We start from the raw sequence: 22,899 nt of genomic DNA, 5'->3' as shown, positions 1-22,899 counted from the left end.
AAGATGGCACTTTATATATTACCTACAGTTAGTTATCAGTCTGAATACTGTTATCCGTAACAACCAAGTGGTGTAGAAGGGCTTTCAAGTTTAAAGCCTTCATTCTATAGAAGATGCATGAAGTCCAGATGTCTCCAAGAGGGACTTTTTATCAACCTTACAAGAGCACTTTCAATAAGATTTTATTATAGTAAATAATTTCAGCCTCTGGCTTTGTCTGAAAAATCTCTTCTGCACCTGCATTCGTAACTCTCCTCTCTTATCTTGCTTCAGACGATTCCTTCTTGCTAAAATTGAAGTGAAATGTACAGAGCCTAAAGAACTCTAAGACCTAATAAAAGAGTATAGGAAATACTGAACTGTAAAGAAAGGACTAGCCCTGTATTTTGCTTTGATAATATTTAAATGAAGATACCCAGCGGGCAATTAGAAATACAGTTTTGAAACTTAGAAGAGAGATGGAAGCTGAAAGTTTGCTATGTACAGGTGGGTGTGGAAGCAATGGCAGTGGAAAAGAAGTACCCAGAGAGGGCATGTGCAGCCAAACAAAGACCACTGATTTTTCACGGGAACAAGTCAGTTTGTGGGGATGTAATATTTGTCTTCCATCTCCATGAAATTTAACATTTGTTAACCTCATTACAGATCCAGTAAATATCTAGTTCAAGTTGTCCCTATGTCCTGTTTTGTGGTTTTCTGAATATTATGACACTTTTGGTCAAAATTTCATGTATTAAGTATTGCCTGCCCTACTATACCTAGCTTACTAAATGGTTATGAGGATCTTGTGAACAGAATCTGTGCTTTTCTTTCATTCTTTTTTCTTCTTCTTTTTTTTAAGAATCTGTGCTTTTCTTTATTTTTTTATAATGTTTATGTATCATTGAGAGAATGTGAGTGGGAAAGGGGCGGGGTGGGGGGGGTGCCGAGGGGACAGAGGATCTGAAGCAGGCTCTGCACTGACAGCAGAGAGCCTGATGCAGGGCTTGAACTCACAGACCTTGAGATCATGACCTGAGCTGAAGTTGGGCACTTAACTGACTGAGCCACCCAGGTAACCCAGAATCTGTGCTTTCCTTAATGAATAGATACATTGGTAGGTATTGCTGCCTAGAATAAATGTTAATATTAATTTATAGGCAAAATGACTAGAAAGTATGAAAATGTTCAGAATCCATGAGCATTTTATCTTACTATTCTATAAATGAAAGTACTTAATATAAGTTACCTAATTTTGCCTACACTTCCGTTAATATGTGGTTAAATCGTATTTCTTTTTTTTTTTTTTTTTTTGTCACTCATTAGTAACATTCTCTTTACTTCTTTAGGATACTGAGCATTTGATATTGAATACATCATTCACCAACTATCATGGAGCCTAGATATCCTCTTACAGGGCCCCAGATGAATACCAGGTATAGAAATCGTTTCACAAAATGTTTTTTTAACTGCTTCTCATAAGTTGGAAAGATAGGTTGGAATGGGAAAAAAAACCAAACTTTCCAATTGGGAAAATCTGGTTCCATATCCTAGCTCTACCACTTGGTAGGTGGGTGACCTTGATCAAGTTAATTAATTCTCTAAGCCTCAATTTCCTCATCTGTAAATGGGGGATAGTAATCTCTATGTAACAGAAGATTATTGTGAAGTATTAAATAAGAACACTAAAATAAAGGGTCTGGTACATAGTAGGCACTTAGTAAATATCAGTTTCATTCCTACCTCCTTTTTTTTTGGTTTCACAGAGCATCTTTATTGATGGGAAACAGAACCTGATTTCTTGGGGCTAAAAATCACGTACATACTTATTTACATCCTAGACAAATGAGAAAGTGGTTAGGTTCCTTCCCTTGTTTAAACCCTAATCCTTGATGGGAAAAATTGCACATTGGATGTACCAAGTTTCTTTAAATGTCCCTAAGCCTTTCCCCACTCGTGTGGAATAGGAAGGAGGAGCTTGCCACCTGTCCCCTAATTTTCGCAATCTGTCAATACTATGGGGACAAGGCAAATTGGCTTGTGTTATGCAGCTGTTTGATCATTCATTATTCTTTTTTTCCCCCAGGGAGGAACAATTAACGGTGACATGTGAATTTTTTTTCTTCTAAACTATAACTACATCCATGAGTTACCTTCATTCTCAGTATTTTTCTTTTGTGCCAGGTGTTTTTGAAGACAATGGGAAACATAACCCAAAGAGGCTATCATAATCCTTTTGCTTAATTTTGACCCTTCTGTTTTATCCTACTGCCACCTGTTATTTGAAAATCTGTCAACTTCTGTTCTTTGAAAGAACTTGTTGTGCTTGCAACAAGTCAATACGTTCTCTTTTTTATTTATTATTGAGTCAAATTCATTTCTTATATTCCAGGTAAGATATATTATTGAGTCAGATTCATGCCTTACATTCTAGGTAACTACACATTTTGCCTGGGGCACCTGGCTGGCTCAATCTGTAGGTTATGCAACTCTTGATTTTGGGGTCATGAGTTTGAGCCCCACACATAGTGTAGGGATTACTTAAAAAAAAATTAAAAATAAACTGATTATTCCTAAAATACTCAACTCTTGTTTTTTTTAACTTAATGACCTCTGATTTTCAGTAATCTCTGGGCTTTAGAGCAGCAGTTCTGAGTTAATTTGGGGTTACAGACTCCTTTGAATATCTGATAACATGAATCCCCTTCCCTAAGAAAAAACTCTTATATGCATACCTGTAAAATGTTGTACCACAAAATTTTGTTATCAAAAATTTTGTTTGTGCCTCTAAAGTCTACCTGCATACCTTAGATTAAGAAAAGGACTAATAGCAGCATTTCTTGAAATTTTGCTATGTGCCAGGTACTGTGCTAAGCACATTACCTGCACTATTCTTATTTAATCCTCACAACAAATCTATGAGGTGTAGGTACTGTTATTATCCAGTCCCCCCCCCCCCCCGCCTTTTTTTTAAATGAGGAAACTATAGTGTGGAGAGATTAACCAACCCAAAGTTATACAGTTGGTAAGTGTTATAGCCAGGATTTAAACCTTATGTGACTTCTACTCTAAACCTTTACATATATTGACTCATTTAATATTCAGTGTAACTACCAGGAGATACCAGTATTATTCTGTTCAGCAGATGAGGAAACTGAGGCACAGAGACATAAGTAATGTGATCAAGGTCACACAGCTAACAGATTTTGGAACAAGTTTTCAGACCTAAACAATTGACTTCCACCACATTTTGCTTTCACCCACCACATCATACTGCCTCTCAATTGATAAGTGATAAATATATTAGATATAGAAACATAGATAAACTGTTTGTTACTTACTAGCTTTGTGACCTTGAACAGATTTCTCAATTTCAGACTATGGCCTCATTTCAAAAAAGGAGATTAAAAATCCTTCTCATAGATATTATGAATTCAAATTAGACGTGGATTTGAAAACATACAGCTAGCAATGTGGTAGAGCGAGAATTTGAACCCAGGTTCTAAAGCACTATACCATTCAGCTTTTAGAAGTATAAACTCCAAATTAGCCACACTTAGATTAAGATCCCAGCTTTGCTACTTAATTGTTGTATGAAGTTAGGAAAGTTACAGTTTTTTATCTATAAAATGGATAATAAAATGTTTCTAGAATAGTTTTAGTGAGACATACTGTGTAAAGTGCTCAGTAGGATGCCTGTGTACGTAAAGTGCTCAGTAGTAGGTAATCAGTAAAATGAGACTAGTATTTTAGTTGAGAAGCTTCATCAGTTGATAATGTAAAAGTAAGGTCTAGAGTCTAGAATAAGGTATCCTTAATACATGATACACTGTCAGAACTTTCCTGATTTTTTTTTACTTCTTTTTAAAGATTTTATTAATTTTTTAAATAAAACAAAAAAATTTTTTTGAGAGAGTGCACTTGGGTGGGAAAGGGGCAGGGTGGGGGGGAGACAGAGAGAGAGAGAGAGAGAGAGGGAGGGAGGGAGGGAGGGAGAAAACAAACCTTAAGCAGGCTCCATGCTGGGCATGGATGCCAACGTGGGGCTCAGTCTCAGAACTGAAACCATGACCTGAGCCGAAGTCGAGTCAGATGCCTCACTGACTGAGCTGCCCCGGCGCCCCTTAAAGATTTTATTTTTAAGTAATCTCTATACCTATGTGGGGCTTGAACTTATGACTCCAAGATCAAGAATCACATGCTCTTCTGACTGAGCCTGGCAAGCGTCCCTTTCTTGCTTTAATTATGTGTGACCAGCTATTTTTTCCCCAGTCCTTTCTTTCCATTGTTTTTTCTTATTGTGGTGTTCTCCTGTCACTCACTTATGTAAAATAAACTTTGTGATGGCACTCTGTATGATTTAACATTGAAGCCTTGCTTTACACTGCCTCTAGAGTCTTTGCTAAGGAATTATAATGATGTCCTTTTGATGCTTCAGTAATTAAACTTAAGTGATAGGACCCAAGATACCAAGTTTGGAACCACTGAAAAATAAAGACTGTATTAAGTTTTTGTGCTTTTCATAATTTTATTAGATACTATCTAGAAATTAATTCAGAAGGATAGCATTTTAGTTTTAAATTTAATTTTTTTTAATGTTTATTTATTTTTGAGAGAGAGAGAGAGAGAGAGAGAGAGAGAGACAGAGCACAAGCAGGGGAGGGACAGAGAGAGTGAGGGAGACACAGAATCCGAAGTAGGCTCCAGGCTCTAAGCTGTCAGCACAGAGCCTGACTCAGGGCACTAACCCACGAGCTGTGAGATCATCACCTGAGCCAAAGTTGGACGCCCAACTGACTGAGCCACCCAGGTGCCTCTAATTTTAAATTTAAATGTAAATTCATGGTTTATACTTATTTCTCTGTTATTTAAAAAGGATATATAGAATGGATGCTACCAATTGCTTTTTTTTTTTTTTTTTTTAAGTAGGCACCATGCCCAATGTGGGGCTTGAACTCTGACACTGAGATCAAGAGTTGCATGCTCTACTGACAACCAGCCAGGCACCCCTCCTGGTTTTTTTTTTTTTTTTTTTAAACATGTGTACATAAATTTCTGTATGCATAGGAAAAAAAGGATAGGGAAAAGCTATACCTAAATTTTGAATACTTATTCTCTTGAAATAAAGTTACTTTTTTTTTTTTTAACTTTTAAAAAATATTTTTAAGCTCTTTTAAAATTATGAAAATGGTCACCTGGGTGGCTCAGTCGGTTAAGCATCCGACTTTGGCTCGGGTCATGGTCTCACGGTCTGCGAGTTCAAGCCCCTCTGTGCTGTGCTCTGTGCTGACAGCTCGGAGCCTGGAGCTTGCTTCGGATTCTGTGTCTGCCTCTCTCTCTCTGCCCTCCCCCCATTCATACTCTGTCTCTGTCTGTCTCAAAAATAAATAAACATTAAACAAAATTTAAATTACAAAAGTAGTTTGATAAGCCTCATCATTTAACTCTGTTTTTTTTTTTTTTTTAGTGTTTATTTATTTTGAGAGAGTGAGTGCATATGAGCACACTGGGTGAGCAGGGGAGAGTCAGAGAGAGAGAATCCCAAGCAGGCCCCATGCTCAGCACAGAGTGCAATATGAGGCTTGATCTCACGACCATGAGATCATGACCTACCCAGAATCAGGAGTCAGACACTTAACCCAGGTGCCCCCTCATCATTTAACTTTAAACTCTTTCTTATAAAATTTCTGCCAAGTTTGCTTTTCATTGTGCTTTGATTTAAATTTCTTTTTAAAGGTTTCCTACAAGCAGAATGGTACCTTTCCACTTTCCTCCATCAAAATGTGCACTTTGGAACCCAATGCCAATAGGAGATTTCATCTGTTTACACCTCAATTACTACAGGTATAAGATGTGTCTCTTTTCAGATCAAACCAGTATAAACAGGAGTCGAAAGGATGTGTAAGGCGAAGTTGATTACTATGACTAATTCATTTTTTTTAACTTTTCCATTCAGAAGCTCCTCTCAAACAAATTATCCCTTCTGCTACTTCTTAAATCCGTTTCTTTTCTTTAAAAAAAAAATTTTTTTTTTTAATGTTGGTTCATTCTTTGAGAGAGAGAGATTGAGAGAGATTGAGATAGCGTGAGCAGGGGAGGGGCAGAGAGTGAGGGAGACACAGAATCTGAAGTAGGCTCCAGGCTCTGAGTTGTCAGCACAGAGCCCAACGCAGGGCTCGGACTCATGAATCACAAGATCATGACCTGAGCCAAAGTCTGTTTCTTAACCACTGAGCCACCCAGGGTCCCTAAATCTATTTCTTATGCTTTTGAGGAGTAATATTAATTTCACAGTTAAAATACTCGCAGATCTAAAGTTCTAAGTCTTATAGGAATTCAAAAGACAAAATATGATAAATACCTTTGTAGAGCATTGAGAAGATTGAACTGATTTTGAGTGGATAGATCATGTTAGAAGGACTGTAAAATATGGTTATAACCAGGATCTTGAAAGAAAGACATAACAGCTTAGACTTAAACTAATAGAAGATAGAGATTCACTGCGATTTTGTATGTAAGGGAGTTATTTGTTAATAGCAGAATTCTAAGAAGGATGGGTCATAGTGGGGAGAGCCTAGAGTTAGCCTGGCTGTGAGATGATTTTTTGTAATCTAAGCAACATAGATTTATGCCACAGTGGCTTGTTTAAGGTGCCATAACTGGAGTCAGACTGCCTAGAGGGTCAAATCCTGATTCTACCACTTATGTATGCAACCTCAGTAAAGTAGGCAAGGATCAGTTTCCTTATTTATAAAATGGGAATAATGATACCTGTTTCATAGCACTCTTGTAAGGATTAAATGAGACAGACTCTGTAAAGCAGCAGTTGGCATGGTGCCTGGAACATAGGAAGTATTCAATAAACGGGAGCTATTATAAGGGTTTAGAGCAGTGTAGCAGTACTGAGATCAAAAGGAAAGAATGAAACCGGTATTTTGAGAAAATAGCTTGTAGCATTTGATGATGGATTCAGTCGAATAAAGGAGAGATACAAGTCACAAAGTATTTAAGTTCTAGACCAGATGGCACAGAAGGATAGTATCATTGATAAAAAACAGTCTTGTGAAAGTTCAATTAAATATTTCTTAGACTTGTTCATTCTTTTTTTTTTTTTTTAAATTTTTTTTTCAACGTTTTTTATTTATTTTTGGCACAGAGAGAGACAGAGCATGAACGGGGGAGGGGCAGAGAGAGAGGGAGACACAGAATCGGAAACAGACTCCAGGCTCTGAGCCATCAGCCCAGAGCCTGACGCGGGGCTCGAACTCACGGACCGCGAGATCGTGACCTGGCTGAAGTCGGACGCTTAGCCGACTGCGCCACCCAGGCGCCCCTAGACTTGTTCATTCTTAATGTCTCTTGACCTATCTTTTATATTTTTTGTTGTTATTTGTCTTTGCTACAATGTTTTTTTCTTCAGCTGCTAATTTTCTCTTTAAGTGTACTTTGTTACCATTTAACCTGTTCATTTAGGTTTTTTAAATGTGGAAGTATACTATATATATGATTGTTTATAATACTTATGCAGAGTTTATAAAATAATAATAAAAATTCATGTACCTATCCCCAGTTCATTATATTGAGTCTTTAATTGATTATATTTTTATTTCTGCAGGTCCTTTGTGGTTCTTTTTATAAGTTTGCCTAGTTTTGTTTGTTTGTTTTTGAGTAGGCTTTATGACCATAGATCCCAATATGGGGCTTGAACTCAAGACCCTGAGATCAAGACTTGAGCTAAAATTTGAAAGCTTAACCAATTGAGCCATCCAGGTGCCCCTGCCTAGTCTTTTTGATAGTATCTTCTTCCTTGACCGTATTTTAGAGTCCCTTTTATATGCTTTTACACATTTGAATTGTATTTTTGTATATTTTGGATTCAATAATGCTAGTATCTGAAGTCCATAGACAATATGTAAACAAATGGATGTGATATTTTAATCAAACCTTATTTCTAAAAACAGGAGCCTGGCCTCATAGTTTCTTGATCCTTGCTCTGGTTCATAAAATTAAGCAAAGACTCAGAGAACAACGATATCTTCAGTGTCTGTTTGTTACAATCCTGGTTTCCAGGCAGCTCTCTCTACCCATTCCCCACCTCCTGCCCATTTTTGATCCTAGGATTTCTCAACAATGATTTTTCTTTTTTTTTTTTTTTTTAAGTTTATGTGTTTTGAGAGAGAGAGGGAAAGAGAGAATGCCAAACAAGCTCTGTGCTGAAGCATAGAGCCCCATATAGGACCCAATCTCACAGTGAGATCGTGACCTGAGCAGAAATCAAGAATTGGATGCTTAACTGACTGATCCACCCAGGCACCCCAACAATGATTTTTCTGTACATATTAAAAGATGTGTGTTATATTTTAGGCATTATCATGGCAGGAGGGTTTTCTAGGATATCAGATCTATCACATTCATAAAAGACTTCTGTTATTTTTCAGAAATCCAAAGCTTGTGGTAACTGAAAAGACCATCCGACTTGCTTATCGTCATGCTAAGCAGAATAAAAAAAACCTGCCATGCTTTTTACTTGGTTCTCTCATAGTAGATGAAGGTAATATATTTAAAAAAATATTTTTATAACTATAATAGAATTTGTCTTTTGAATTCATCCAATTATTGTAATATTCTTCGTGCTTATTTTCTTTGCTGTATACCAAGGTTACAAAGGTAAGTAAAACTTGACACTACCCATCACAGACTTCATAGTCTGCTAACATGGAAGAATGTATATGCAAGTCATTTTTTAAAATAAGAGTTTAGTGTACTATTGCTATGAACAAAATGCTTTGCTGTAGTTGTAGGCTGGCTTGGTTGATTTCAAATTTTTATTGTCATGCTATAATAATAACTGCTATTTTTGTTCTTCAGATGAAGAAAGTGTGACATTGACAGTAGATCGTTTTGATCCTGGTCGAGAAGTACCTGAATGCTTAGAAAGAACCCCTACTGCTGCTCTTCCTGGGGACTTTGTGATTCCTTGCAAAATTTATACCCATGGACTTTGTTCAAAAGAAGTAATAGTTCATGATGCAGATGACTTCAGTTCAGCTTTTAAGGTGGGATTTGTTGATAACTTGATTATTCTTAGTTCAACACAAGTATCAAATTATGTGTCCTGTGTTGTATTTCAATAAACCCATATTTAACAAGTATTCATAATAATTTCTGATTGTTGTTAAAATACAGTTAAATGTGGTTTCTGAGGGTAGAAATTCTGGGGAGGTAATATGGGTAGCATTCCAGAAGGGGAAGCAATATGGCCAAGATAACAAAGTGCAGGATGTGCTCAGGGTCATATTAAGGATGTAGATTTTTGCTGTGTTTGTGGGCAATCAGATTGGACTATGAGCTTGGCCAGATTATAGAGAGCCTTATCTGCCAGGCTGAGGAATTTGACGTTTGTTATATGGGCCATGAAGAGTCATTGAAAGTTTCTGAAAAGAGGAGATAATATGAAATCAAGGATAGTTTATTTGATATGGCAGCCTGACTGAAGTCAGAGAGAGTAGGTAAGCCATTGCAACAGTCAGATGTGTATTAGGGTGTAATTAGCTTCTAGAGTGGTGGCCGAGTCTAGGAAGGACACAGTGGGCATGAGCAACTATGCAGGAAGAACTGACCTGACACTTTAGGGCAATAAGAAAATAATCAAAGAATGGACTTTAGGTTTTCTGAATTGAGTCAGAGTTAGTTTAACATTCATTTTTTTCATGTGATGAATGTTTATTGGAAGTGACATTCTCTGATAAGAATTTGAAATGCTGCTGGCACATCTGGCAATAGATGATGGAGCTTGGTACAGTAATTCTTACTTGCTTTGACATAATTATGCATGTAACTTTTTGGTCACATGGAAGAAATGAGAGAATTGAAATATCACAAATCAGAAATTGTTTAATTTTGTTAATCCAAGGTATATATGTGTATATATGCACCAGTATGAAACAAAGCCTTTAGAGATATGGACAAATTTCAAAGTTTCATTTTTTTATTTTTTTATATCAAAAAAAGTTTTTTTAATGTTTATTTTTGAGAGAGTGTGAGTGGGGAGGGGCAGAGAGAGGGAGATAGAGGATCTGAAGTGGGCTCTGTGCTCTCCTCAGCGAGCCAGACGTGGGGCTCGAACTCACGAACCACGAGATCATGACTTGAGCTGAAGTGAGATGCTTAGCCAACTGAGCTCCCCAGGTGCTCCTCAAAGTTTTATTTTTTAATGGAGCACTTGGGTGGCTTAGTTGGTTAAGTGTCCAACTCTTGATCTCAGCTCAGGTCTTGATGTCAAGGTGGTGAGTTCAAGCCCTGTGTTGGGCTCCATACTGGGTGTGGAGCCTACTTAAAAAAAAAAAAGTTTTATTTTTTATTTCCCTCCCCTCACAGTTTTAAAATAATTGTATAATATTGATTCTTCAGGCTCTGCAGCACCATGTATGTAGCAAAGATTCCTTGGATTGTGGTAAACTGCTTTCCCTAAGAGCTCATATCAGTTCCAGGGAAAGTTTGGACAATGTGGATTTGGACTTGCATTGGGCAGCAGTAACTCTAGCGCATACTTTTAAATGCACACCTGTGAAGCCCATCCCCATTATTCCAACAGCCCTGGCAAGAAACTTGAGCAGTAATCTGAATATTTCTCAAGTTCAAGGTACCTATAAATATGGGTAAGTAAGAGAGAAATTAATTTTAAATATTGGTCACATTAGTATATTTTCATGTGAAATATTTGTGCATTCAGTTTACATGTCAGAGATCTGTCGTGGCTAGATAAATAACCAAAGAAGGTTAAAATGTGATGTTAAATTTTGTTGAATGTAGTTCAGAGTTGTGCCTATCACCCCAAGAAAAATTACCGGTAAAATTTATATTAAAAATTGGTTGTATTTTGTAATTTGAAAATAGGAGAGATTATCCTCCATGTCATTTTACCCTTTGTATTTTGCCGAGTTTTGGGTTATCATCTTTTTGTCTTTGTCTTTTTCTTTTTTAAGCTATAATCTGACTATGAGCCTAATAGAGGCTGAATTTTTTTTTTTTAATAACTTGCAGTATTAATTGTGAATAATAGTGAGCACTGCAGAGAGAGAAAGGAGATTGCTAAATCAAACTTCGTAGTACTCTTGCTTGCCAAATTGTCAGCCACTGGAGGGTGAAGTTTCCCCACAGAGCTAGAGCAGCATTCTCTCCAGCTTCCTATCACCGCTCTTAGTTTTTGAGGGACGGAAAGCCAAATTGCATGCTTTCTGACCCTCAGCAGGGATACTTCCCTGGATCCTCATCCACTTTCTTTATCCGTTGTTTCCTGAGTTAGGTTAGACAATGTAAGCACCCTCTGCTTTAAAGTCTAAGCAGTTCGCTTCTGGCTTCCTTTGCCAGTGACTCCACCCTAGTTCCTGTTAGGTCTCTAGAGCCAAAAGTGTTTGCCAAGATACACTCCACTCTAAGTCCAATCTAAAAATGCCTCTTCAAAAGAGGAAAAGAAAAAGAGAGGGTTTTCTTTTCAGAGGGTCCCTGGAATAGCAAGAAAAGTCCTATTTTTGAGTCCCAAAGGCTGACCAGAGCGCCTTTCTGGCTGGAGCGGTACAAAGGAAAAAGTGTGTGTTCCAAAGTCATGGTATGGTCAGAGGTGATAGTGATAAAAGGTATATGAATTTAGTGAAACATTTGATTCTCTTGGGATAATAAAATGCTTCTCAGTTGGGATATGGGAATTTGTGCTAAAATTAGCCAGAAAAATGAACTTGTTTTTCATAGTCCCCATGACCATCTACTAGTGAAGCATGAATTTCTGTTTCTTTGAATTTTCTTTCTGTGACCCCTTGGCATGCTAGTAGTAACCCAGGATATTCACTATTCTGTCTAATCACCTAGTTCCCTTAGCCCCTTCCTACTTAGATTTATTTAATTTGTGACGTTTGTCCTTTTCCTTGACCACATTCATTTATTTACCCTGATATTTATTAGGATCCATTATGGAATAAGTATTGTGTTATACACTAGAATTAAATAGGTAAAAACCATATTTATTGTCTGTTAAGTATATTCTTGCGTAAACACGATGCAGGTAAACATAATAGGGGCTTATATATAGTGCAGGGAAAGCAGGAATGTGTGTCCAAACTAAAGAATAGAAATTTATCAGATGGTGAAGGCAGAAGAGCTTTCAAAGCAGGTTTAAGTGTCATTTTTTTAGTTAAGATTTTATTTTTAAATAATCTCTTGGCCCAGCATGGGGCTTGCACCTACAACCCCAAGATCGAGAGTCACATGCTCCACTGACTGTGCCAGCCAGGCACCCCTAAGTGTCATTATTGATCCATAAATCTCCCTGCCAACTCAGGCTTAATCATCTTGTCACATGGCCCGATAAAACTCATTATCTTTGTGTTTTAAGGTTATTGTAGCAATAAAATATGTCCTCAGTGGTATTACCAAGACTAATGGTATTTTTATTTTTGTGTTTTAAAGCCATAATGATAGGGGTACCTGGGTGACTCGGTTGGTTGAGCGTCCAACTCGTGATTTCGGCTCATGATCCCAGGGTCCTGGGATTGAGCCCCGCGTTGGGCTCTGCACTGAGCTTGGAGCCTGCTTAAGATTCTTTTCTCTCTGCCTCTGCCCCTTTCCCCGGCTTGAACGTACACACATTCGTGCTTGCTCTGTCTCTCAAATTTAAAAAAAAAACCATAACGATAAAATTAATTCTTGACAATTCTATCGTTATTCATGCCCTTAAAACTTACTGTCAGTAATAGGAGCACCTGGCTGGCTTGGTTGTTGGCGCATGTGACTTTAGATCTCGGGGTCTTGAGTTCAAGCCCCACGTTGGGTGTAGAGATTACTGTAAAAAAAAAAACCACCTTACTGTAAATAATAAAACAATAACAGAGTATAAATGTGGTATAATGTCCTTTTAGGAAAAAGTGAATTTTGAGGTTCTGTCATGTTGGTTCTAATGTTCTCTGATAATGGTTGGAGGAATGTAGTGCATGGAAGGTTGAGCATAACTCATCTAATTCAGCTACCTTCAGTGAGAAGTCACATCTGCTGCATTCTTGTGAAGTCACCTGGATGCTTGAACATTTCTAGTAGTAGGAAATCCACTTCTCTTTGGGAAACCTCTTTGAATCTGAAATTGTCAGCCTTGATTTTACTATTCCCAATTAAAATAAGCGGACGCTTTTAGAGCACAATTTTTTAAAAAGAGCAGACACTTTTAGAGCATAATTTTTTAAAAGATGTGTGATCTTCAATGACCATTTGAATAGAAATTTAAGATGTTAAATCTCTTTAATCTCTATTACTGAATTCTTTTTTCTACATTTTGAACTATTTTCTCTGGGGGGGGGGGACATTCATTTGAATCATCTTCTCTGCCTAAAATATGCTTCTTCAAGTACTTAGGTTATCTCTTTTAGGTAGAAAGTACAAACTCTTAATTGTTTTTACATGAATTTCTTCTGTTTAGATATCTTACCATGGATGAAACACGCAAATTATTACTTTTGCTGGAATCAGATCCCAAGATTTGTTCTCTACCATTAGTGGGAATGTAAGTGTTGTATTATTATGACAGCCTTTTTAGCCACATATGTATTCAAATGTATATGATAAGCATGTTCATCTGTTGTACTATGAATATAAACTTAATACTTAAGTCACCTTGTAAAGCCACAGAGGCCAATGATTCTTAAGTTTTCTTATTTTCATAGCAGAATCAGTTAAAACCATATTTTGCCCAATCTTAGGAAGAACTCCAATAAATAAAACACATAAAGTCAAATTCTATTGGTTGAAGTTGAAGCCTTCGAACTCCGCTTCTTTAATCTTCATTACTACCCCCTTTCCTTCAAGGCACCTTGAAGAACCCAGGGCTCAGAATAACACTTTAAAATTCACTGCCAGGCAGTTTTTGCAGAAATTCCCTTTAGTATGAATGGCGTTTTCTTTAGAGTTTGTGGTTAATAACATTTAGACAGATGATTCAGTCAGAAATGTATGTTCTTTGAGTATTTATTGAGTGTTTACCCTATGCATAGTACTATTAGTACTATGTTGGGATTTAAAGCTCTCCAAGGAATTTCATAATAAAGGTGAGGCAATAAAATATACAAATAGAAATAGAAAAATAATAAGGAAGTATATGATTTATTATGAGATGAGCAATCTAGACAGTGCGTGTTATTAGTATTTATTAGAGAGATGACAGGGACATTTTCTTAAAGAAGGCAAATTTGAGCTGGACCTTGAAGAGTTTGGATAATAGAAGGGAGGACTGTTAGTATGAGCAGAGTTAAAAAATGAGAAGGCACAAATGTTCTGTAGACTACGAAATGTACAGTGTTTGTTATGGATTATTGATACCAAGTGAATGCCTATAAGAGCCTTGTATTGGGCAGCTTATATATGTTACAGCGTTTAATCCTCTCAATACCTATAGTTTGCTAACTATATTCTCCTGCTCACTTCATTCTTCCCTAATTCAGCCCATTCTTTCTAGTCCAGGCTAATTGATTCTAATTGATTCCTAGTTTCTATTGTTAACCATTTTGTCTCCCACCATTTTCTTGTCCTCTCAGGGAGAATAGGGCAGAGAGGAAACTCTCTTTGTCTGTGTCTATATCTATGTCTGCGTCTATATCTATACCTATACCTATATCTATATCTCTGTATTCCTTTTAATTATTAGTGAGATCTGGTGTTTATAGATTTCATATTTATGAGCCATTAAATGTATTGCTGCTGAATACCAAGAATTTCTGCCATATTATTACCTTGAGAAGAAGGTAATCTAAAGCACACTAAGTGTTAATTTGGAAGTTACTAAGCTTTTAATTTCTATTTTTTCTTTTAGTTGGCTGTCTGGAATTATACATATTTATAGTCCTCAGGTGTGGGCTTGCTGCTTACGATACATGTTCAGTTCTTCTATTCAAGAAAGGCAAGTGATATTTTATTTTGTAGTTATTTTATTTTGACCTTCTCCCCTGTTCATATTTTACTGGTCTCATTTAAAATTCATGCAGTGCCTTAATACTTTTATACCATTTACATACCAGAAGATTTTTATAATACTTAAAAACTGTAAGACTAAGAAAGCACACTAAAAAAAACAAATCTTACATGAAATGGGAATAAAACCAGAACAAAAAAGGTGAGGTTGCAGGATACTTAGAAATGTGAAGGAATTTACTTGTCTAACCACAGGACTGTAACATAGACGATACATTTTTTAGGTGTGGGGAAAAAACCCTAGAAATCATCTCTTCTAGCATCTTATTTTAAAAATAGATCAATTTTCAATTAAGTGATTGAAAATGAGTTTGAGTTTGTTGCCTTATTGTGTTTTATTAAATTACACAGTGCTACTACTGGTACCCTAAGAAATATTTGAGATGAAATGTTTAGTTTTCTTCTGGAGCTGAAGCACAAGCATTGGAGCTAACAAAGAAATTTTCTAACCTCAACTCCTCATTTAATTTTTTAATGTTTTTTTTATTTATTTTTGAGAGAGTGCAAGTTGGGGAGGGGCAGAAAGAGAGAGGGGGACAGAGGATCCAAAGCAGGCTCCTTGCTGAGAGCACCAAGCCCAATGTAGGGCTCGAACTCACAAACCATGAGATCATGGTCAGACACTCAACCAAATGAGCCACCCAGGCGCCCCTCAATTCCTCATTTAATTTTTTATTTTGTATGTGATACCACATTTGCCTCTTAGCTTTCTCGTCTATTAAAAATTTCCAGGTCGGTTTGTGTCTACCTTGGGTAGCTATAATATACTTTTAAAAATATTTTATTTCTTTTTTTTGAGAGAGAAAGAGAGAGAGCATGAGTGGGGTAGGGGTAGAGAGAGAGGGAGAGAGAATTCCAAGCAGGCTCCAAGCTGACACGGTGCAAAGCCCAACACGGGGCTTGAACTCCCAAATCATGAGATCATGACCTGAGCTGAAATCAAGGGTCCAAGAGTCAGGTGCTTAACCATCTGAGCCACCCAGGCGCCCCAGGAAGTTTCTTTGATACCTGAACTCCTTAATTTCTGCCAGCCCTTTGAACCAGAGAAGAGTTAGCACTGCTTAGCATAGCTTAGGTTGGTACTTTACAACATTCTGAACAGTGGTCTTGTCTGACCCAAGAGAGAGGAATTGAGCAGAATACACATTCTGCCTCTACAGCACTCACTTCTTGTTTTTAAGGGTGTAATGTATCCCCACTTATTTTTCATTCAGTGTTTTACCAAGGAGAGACAACTACTTAAAAGTGTTTTTATTCGTTTATTATTTTCTAAAAGTATTTTTTTTTTAATTTTTTAACGTTTATTTATTATTGAGAGACAGAGAGACACAGAGCATGAGCAGTGGAGGGGCAGAGAGAGACAGAGAGAGACACAGAATCTGAGGCAGGCTCCAGGCTCCGAGCTGTCAGCACAGAGCCCGACGCGGGGCTCGAACTCACGCACCGTGAGATCATGACCCGAGCTGAAGTCGGTCACTTAACCGACTGAGCCACCCAGGTGCCCCTTCTAAAAGTATTTTTAACTGCAGGCTGTCATCCCATTCCCACCCTCCCACCCCCCACCATTTGAAAGAGCAGAGTGTTCTATGAAATCTTGCTTAAGTTGAAATGATGTAAAGCAAAGATTACCATTAATATACATGGGAAAATTTTTTAGCGTTCCCAGACCTAGAAAATAAATAACCTCTCTGGCTTTTCTGACACCTTAGGTCATGTCTTGCTAATGGATGCACAAAATAAATTGAGATAAAACACAATACTCACAGATAGAGTTCAAAGCTATGACTGCTCGATACTGAGCTACTGAGTGTGGTTCCTGGGGAAGGAGCCTGGTGGGGCCCCTCTCATGCAGTGTGTGCTGTCTCTGTAATGGCTCATGCAAAACAGATGCTGCACGTTATTTTCGGTTTTGCCTTTGTATTGTAAAAGCAAAAATCTTCAGATTTCTTTTGGTTAGTAAAAACAGGTTCTCCTAATGTAGTCTCCTATAAAAGTGAAGTGGCCTAATGTGAACTTTTGAAAAGAGGGGATATCTGCACTGGTTTTAAGGATTCGTGATGACTTCATAAATATTTTTGTTGAGTCATATAGTGAATAATAAAATGAATGTTTTTTATCAAGTGTTTATAATCATGAAATGTTTAAATAATTAAAATACCCACTTAGAAGTTAAAAATGATACAACTATAAATTGTAATACTGGCTAGTCACTAAAAAAAGAATAAAGAGGTCTGAGGTATAATATAGAATAGTGACATGGGAAGAAATCCAAGATAGTCAAATAAAAAAATAGCAATTGCAGGGGTGCCTGGATGGCTCAGTCTGTTAAGTGACCGACTTCGGCTCAGGTCACGATCTCGTGGTTCACAGGTTCGAGCACTGTGTCAGGTTCTGTGCGGACAGCTCAGAGCCTGGAGCCTGCTTCAGGTTCTGTGCCTCTTCTCTCTGTCCCTCCCCCACTTGTGCTCTGTCTCTCAAAAATAAATAAACACTAAAAAAAAAGTTTTAAAAATAGCAATTGCGAATACAATTGACCTTTGAACAATGCAGGTTCAAAGATCTGCATATAGGGGCGCCTGGCTGGCTCAGTCAGTAGAGCATGTGACTCTGGATTTCTGGGTCATAAGTTCAAGCCCCACATTAGGTGTAGAGTTTATTTAAAAAAAGAAAACAAAAAACAAAAAAACAAAACTGGGGGCACCTAGGTGGCTTAGTCGGTTAAACCTCTGACTTTTGATTTCAGCTTAGGTCTTGATCTCAGGGTCGTGAGTTCAAGCCCTGCATTGGGCTCTGTGCTGGGTGTGAAGCCTACTTAAAAAAAACAACAACAACAAAAAACTGCATAAAACTTGATTCCCCAGAAACTTATACTAATAGCTAGCTCACCGTTGACCAGAAGCTTTATAGATAACCTAGTTAGTTATCACATATTTTTTTGTGTTCTATGTATTATATACTTTACGTGTTCTGACAATATTACAAGTACTTTTCAATACAGCAATCTGGAGGAAAGTTCTTAAGAAAATCATAAGAGTAAATACATTTATAATACTGTGCTATATTGGCAAAAATTCATATTTAAGTGGGTCTGTGCAGTTCAAACCTATGTTCAAGGGTCAACTGTAGTATGTATGGTATGGTCTATTTTTGTTAGATTGTATAAGATGTTTTCGCATGCCTGGGAGAAAATGATATATATTAAACCATAAAGTGAGTTGGTTTTCTATTTTATATATCCCTATTTTGCTTAAAGTTTTTACAAGGAATATGTACTTTATAATAAAGTGTATTTTAAAAATTAAAAATCAGTAACACTAAAAAAGTAAGCATAAATTTGCTCCCCAGTTTTCTTCCCAACATTGGACTTTTAAGTAGTTTATTAATTAGGTTCAGAGACTCTTGTAGGAGTTCTTAAAAGTGTACTTTCATTATCCTCAGTAAATTTTAATTTAATGGCATTTTTTTGTCCAGGGTTTTTTCAGAATCTGGAAATTTCATTATAGTTCTCTATTCTGTGACACATAAGGATCCTGAGTTTTATGAATGCCTCCCCTGTGATGGCAGGTCATCTGACCTTCAGTTCCAGCTACTAACCAGCAAGGAAACATTACATCTTTTCAAAGTAAGTGATTTGATTACCTAGCACTTTTTTTTTTTTTTTGAGAGAGTGAGAAACAGCAAGCGGGGGAAGGGCAGAGAGAGAGAGAATCCCAAGCAGGCTCTGTGCTGTAAATGCGGAGCCTGACACGGGGCTCAATCGCACAAACTGTGAGATCATGACCTGAACTGAAACCAAGAGTTGGACACTTAACCAACTGAGCCACCCAGGTGCCCCTGATTCCTAACATGTAATCACTAGTTAGGGTTGCCTGTTGGCAGTTTAAACCCAATGATTTTTACCCTTTAAAATAAATAGTAACTCAGACTATTAGGCTTTGTTTATAATTATTCTTATTAAATATTAACTTCATTTATGGTTAATATCGTTTTATAAATTTTAGACCATGTCTCCAGAACCAAACCGTAATACAGGATCAGAGCTTTTCCGCAGAATAACTTACCCAATTTTTTCTGAAACCTTTGAAGAGTATCAAGAAATTTATATATCATTTTATGATATTGAGAGTTAGTTTGTGATCTTTGCATTTTGTGTGCCCTGTTATTTTTTAAATGTGTAGATATAACAAATGGTTTCTCACATTTGAAAGTCAGTGTTTAGGGCCACCTGAGTAGCTCAGTCATTTGAGCATCCAACTCTTGGTTTCAGCTCAGGTCATGATCCCAGGGTCATGGGATTGACCCCCACACTGGGCTCTGCACGGAGTATGGAGCCTGCTTAAGATTCTCTCTCCCCCTCCCTCTGCCCCTCTCCCCGACTTGTGTGCTGTCGCTTTCTGTCTTCCTCTCTCTGTCTCTAAAATTAAAGAAAGTCAGTGTTTATATATAATCCTAGGAATCAGAATAGATTGTTGCTATAGCTCATAAAACACATAAAAATACATCTAGGTGATTGTCACAGAAAAAGTAGATCTTTGAAACCATAAGTGTCATGATGTAAAAACATTCAAAGACCACTTTTCAGTAAAATGATTGATCGTCCTAGGTCTCAAACCAATAATAAAAAAAATTCTGGGAGCGCCTGTCTGGCTTAGTCAGAAGAGCATGCAACTCTTGATCTTGGGGTTGTGAGCTCAAGCCCCATGTTGGGTGTAGAGATTACTTAAATAAAACTTTTTTTTTAATTCTGTATTTTATTACAAAAATATTGAATATATTTAAATAATCGTGTTTTCGCTCTGATCTTATTTTGTGCCTTATTTATTTTTTTAAATGTTTATTTATTTATTTTTGAGAGAGGGAGGGTTAGAGAGGAGGAGACAGAGAATCCAAGCAGGCTCTCTGCTGTCAGTGCAGAACCCACAAACCATGAGATCATGACCTGAGCCAAAATCAAGAGTCAGATGCTTAACTGACTGAGTCACCCAGGCACCCTTTGTGCCTTCTTTAATTTATTTATAGGCTATCAGTTCATGAATCAAGTTTTTGTATTTTAATTATAAATATAATTATTTTAAGTGAGGTCTAATAATTTACTTCCATTTTAGAGACAAATATCATTTACTCATTCTTTATGTTATATCCTCAGTTCAGTTATTGGTAACTGATTATTATTGATTATTGAGTAAGTTACATAATACAGGTAATTAAGTTCTCGCTTTCATTTATGTAGCAGGGAAATGGACAGTTTAAAAAGGTTACATAGGGGCGCCTGGGTGGTGCAGTCGGTTAAGCGTCCGACTTCAGCGAGGTCACGATCTCGCGGTCCGTGAGTTCGAGCCCCGCGTCAGGCTCTGGGCTGATGGCTCGGAGCCTGGAGCCTGTTTCCGATTCTGTGTCTCCCTCTCTGTCTGCCCCTCCCCCGTTCATGCTCTGTCTCTCTCTGTCCCAAAAATAAATAAAAAACGTTGAAAAAAAAATTAAAAAAAAAAAATAAATAAAATAAAAAGGTTACATAAAAATAGAACTAACATGTTTAAGGAATTACACTTCTGGATATTTATCCAAAGGAAATGAAAACACAAACTTGAAAAGGTATTTGCACCCCCATATTCAGTGCAATACTATTTTACAGTAGCCAAGACATGGAAGCAACCTAAGTATCCGTATCCATTGATGGATGAATGGATAAAGAAAATGTGTGTACACACACACACACACACACACACACACACACACACGGTGGAATGTTATTCAGCCATAAAAAAGAAATACTGTCATTTGTGACAACATGGTATTATGCTAAGTGAAAAAAAAATGATCAAACTGTACTCATAGATACAGAAAACATATTGTTGCAGTATGGTTTGGGGTGGGCAGAATGGGTGAAGAGAGTCAAAAGGTACAAACTTTCAGGGCACCTGGGTGGCTTGGTCAGTTAAGCGTCCCAACTTCGGCTCAGGTCATGATCTCACGGTCCGTGAGTTCGAGCCCTGCGTCGGGCTCTGTGCTAACCGCTCAGAGCCTGGAGCCTGTTTCAGATTCTGTGTCTCCCTCTCTCTCTGCCCCTCCCCTGTTCATGTTCTGTCTCTCTCTGTCTCAAAAACAAATTTAAAAAGTTAAAAAAAAAAAATTAAAAAAAAAAGGTACAAACTTTCAGTTCTAAAATAAGACATGAGGATCTAACATACAGCATGTTGACTATATTTAATAGTATATATTTGAGAGTTGCTAAGACAGTAGATCTTAAAAGTTCTCAACAAAAGGCGGGGCACCTGGGTGGCTCAGTTGGTTAAGCGTCCGACTTTGGCTCAGGTCATGATCTCACAGTTTGTGAGTTTGAACCCTGCACTAGACTCTGTGCTGTCAGCACAGAGCCTGCTTCAGATCCTTTGTCTCCCTCTCTGCCCCTTGCACACACTCTTTGTTTCTCTCTCTCTCAAAAATAAACACTTAAAAAAAAGAAAGTTCTCAGCACAAGGAAAAAGAATTATAACTTTGTACGGTAATGGATGTTAACTAGACTTATTGTGAGCATTTTGCAATATATACAAATATCAAATCATTATGTTGTATGCCTGAAACTAATGTGATGTGTCTGTTATATCTCAATTTTAAAAACAATTTTTTTAAAAAGGTTACAGTAATAGAAATAAGTCTCCTACCTCCCATTGTTTCAGAGCTACTTTTCATTCATTCATTCATTCATTCATTTTGAGAGAGCAAGTGAGCATAAGAGTAGGAGTGGGGGAGGGGCAGAGAGAAAGAGAGAGAGAGAGAATCCCAAGCAGGCTCTGCGCCATCAGCACAGAGCCTGACTCAGGGCTTGAACCCACGAACCGTGACCTGAGCTGAAATCAAGTCAGAGGCTTAGCCGACAGCCACCCAGGTGCCCCCTCAGAGCTACTTTTCATCTAAATAGAATTCTCTGTTGTTTCTATTTAAGTCAGCTCTCAAAGTATGCCCTTCTTTATTTCAGAATGTTGAACCTTCTGATAAAAAGTCAATCCATTTTGAACTGACTGCTGAAAGCCAAAATGCAGAAACAGAGTTTTTCAACAAAGTTTCCATGAATCTTTCAATTAAAAGGTAAAAGATACTATTTTCATGTGTACTTTTTTTTATTATATTCATTAGCTTTAATGAGTAATGAAAGTAACTCCCTAATCTGATGAAACTGATTGTATTATCTTATATCATAAGATGTCCATGCATTACTTCATACTCGGATGAAGTGACAACTTTAATGTAGTCGTCATTTGAGTTGCTTTATTACATAGGGGCAGGAAGTGTCAAATTATCTTGCTTAGGAAGAAGCTCCTGTTTTTGTTTAGTTTGCCTTCTGTTTGTTCTTCTCTGACTTGTAGTTTTAAACTTGGGCCTATCCGAGAAACTGTGGTAAAAAAACTTCTCTACCTAAAAAAGAAAATGCTCTTGGGGAGTATTAAGTGAATACTGGCTGTGATTTTTTGGGTCAGTATATACTTTTCCCGGTAAAAAAAAAAAGATACTCCATTGTATTAGGGTTCTCCAGAAAAACAAAACCAACAGGATGGAGAGAGAGAGAGAGAAGGAGAGAGAGGGAGAGAGAGAGAGAAAGCTTTGTTTTATGGAATTGGTTCCTGCAGTTATGGAGGCTGAGAAGAGTTGCATTTAGAGTCCAAATGTCTGCTAGCAGAATTCCCTCTTCTTGCAGGGGGTTGTTCTTTGTTCTATTAAAGCCATCAGCTGACTGGATGAGGCCTGTCTACATTTTGGAGGATCATTTGCTTTACTTGGAGTCTAGTGACTTTAATGTTAATCTCGTCTAAAAATACCTTCATACAAACATCTATAATAACGATTGACCAAATATCTGGTTATTGTGGCCTAGCCAAGTTGACACATAAAATTAACCCTTCATATCCCTATCCCACC

The 22,899-nt window shown here is 37.3% G+C and overlaps 1 protein-coding gene across 7 annotated transcripts in view; it reads left to right on the top strand.

Moving 5' to 3' along the window:
- Nucleotides 1-22,899, top strand: part of STIL (STIL centriolar assembly protein) — a 77,406-nt gene that overhangs the window by 14,544 nt on the left and 39,963 nt on the right. For 4 of the 7 annotated variants that reach the window (XM_042997034.1, XM_042997039.1, XM_042997038.1 and 1 more), the window contains 10 exons: nt 274-486; nt 1,329-1,415; nt 5,716-5,823; nt 8,418-8,530; nt 8,848-9,035; nt 10,390-10,637; nt 13,442-13,525; nt 14,828-14,914; nt 18,457-18,607; nt 21,962-22,071. In XM_042997034.1, the coding sequence (XP_042852968.1) occupies nt 1,372-1,415; nt 5,716-5,823; nt 8,418-8,530; nt 8,848-9,035; nt 10,390-10,637; nt 13,442-13,525; nt 14,828-14,914; nt 18,457-18,607; nt 21,962-22,071 (1,133 nt within the window). In that variant the 5' untranslated portion in view covers nt 274-486; nt 1,329-1,371. The remainder of the gene's footprint in view (nt 1-273; nt 487-1,328; nt 1,416-5,715; nt 5,824-8,417; nt 8,531-8,847; nt 9,036-10,389; nt 10,638-13,441; nt 13,526-14,827; nt 14,915-18,456; nt 18,608-21,961; nt 22,072-22,899) is intronic. The other 3 variants (XM_042997036.1, XM_007077236.3, XM_042997035.1) reach the window with 1 other exon arrangement.

This window comes from Panthera tigris, chromosome C1 (genome assembly GCF_018350195.1).
Source record: "Panthera tigris isolate Pti1 chromosome C1, P.tigris_Pti1_mat1.1, whole genome shotgun sequence".
NCBI classification, from domain to species: domain Eukaryota; kingdom Metazoa; phylum Chordata; class Mammalia; order Carnivora; family Felidae; genus Panthera; species Panthera tigris.
Note: the sequence above shows the minus strand (reverse complement) of the source record. Positions and strands in the feature narration are given on the sequence as shown.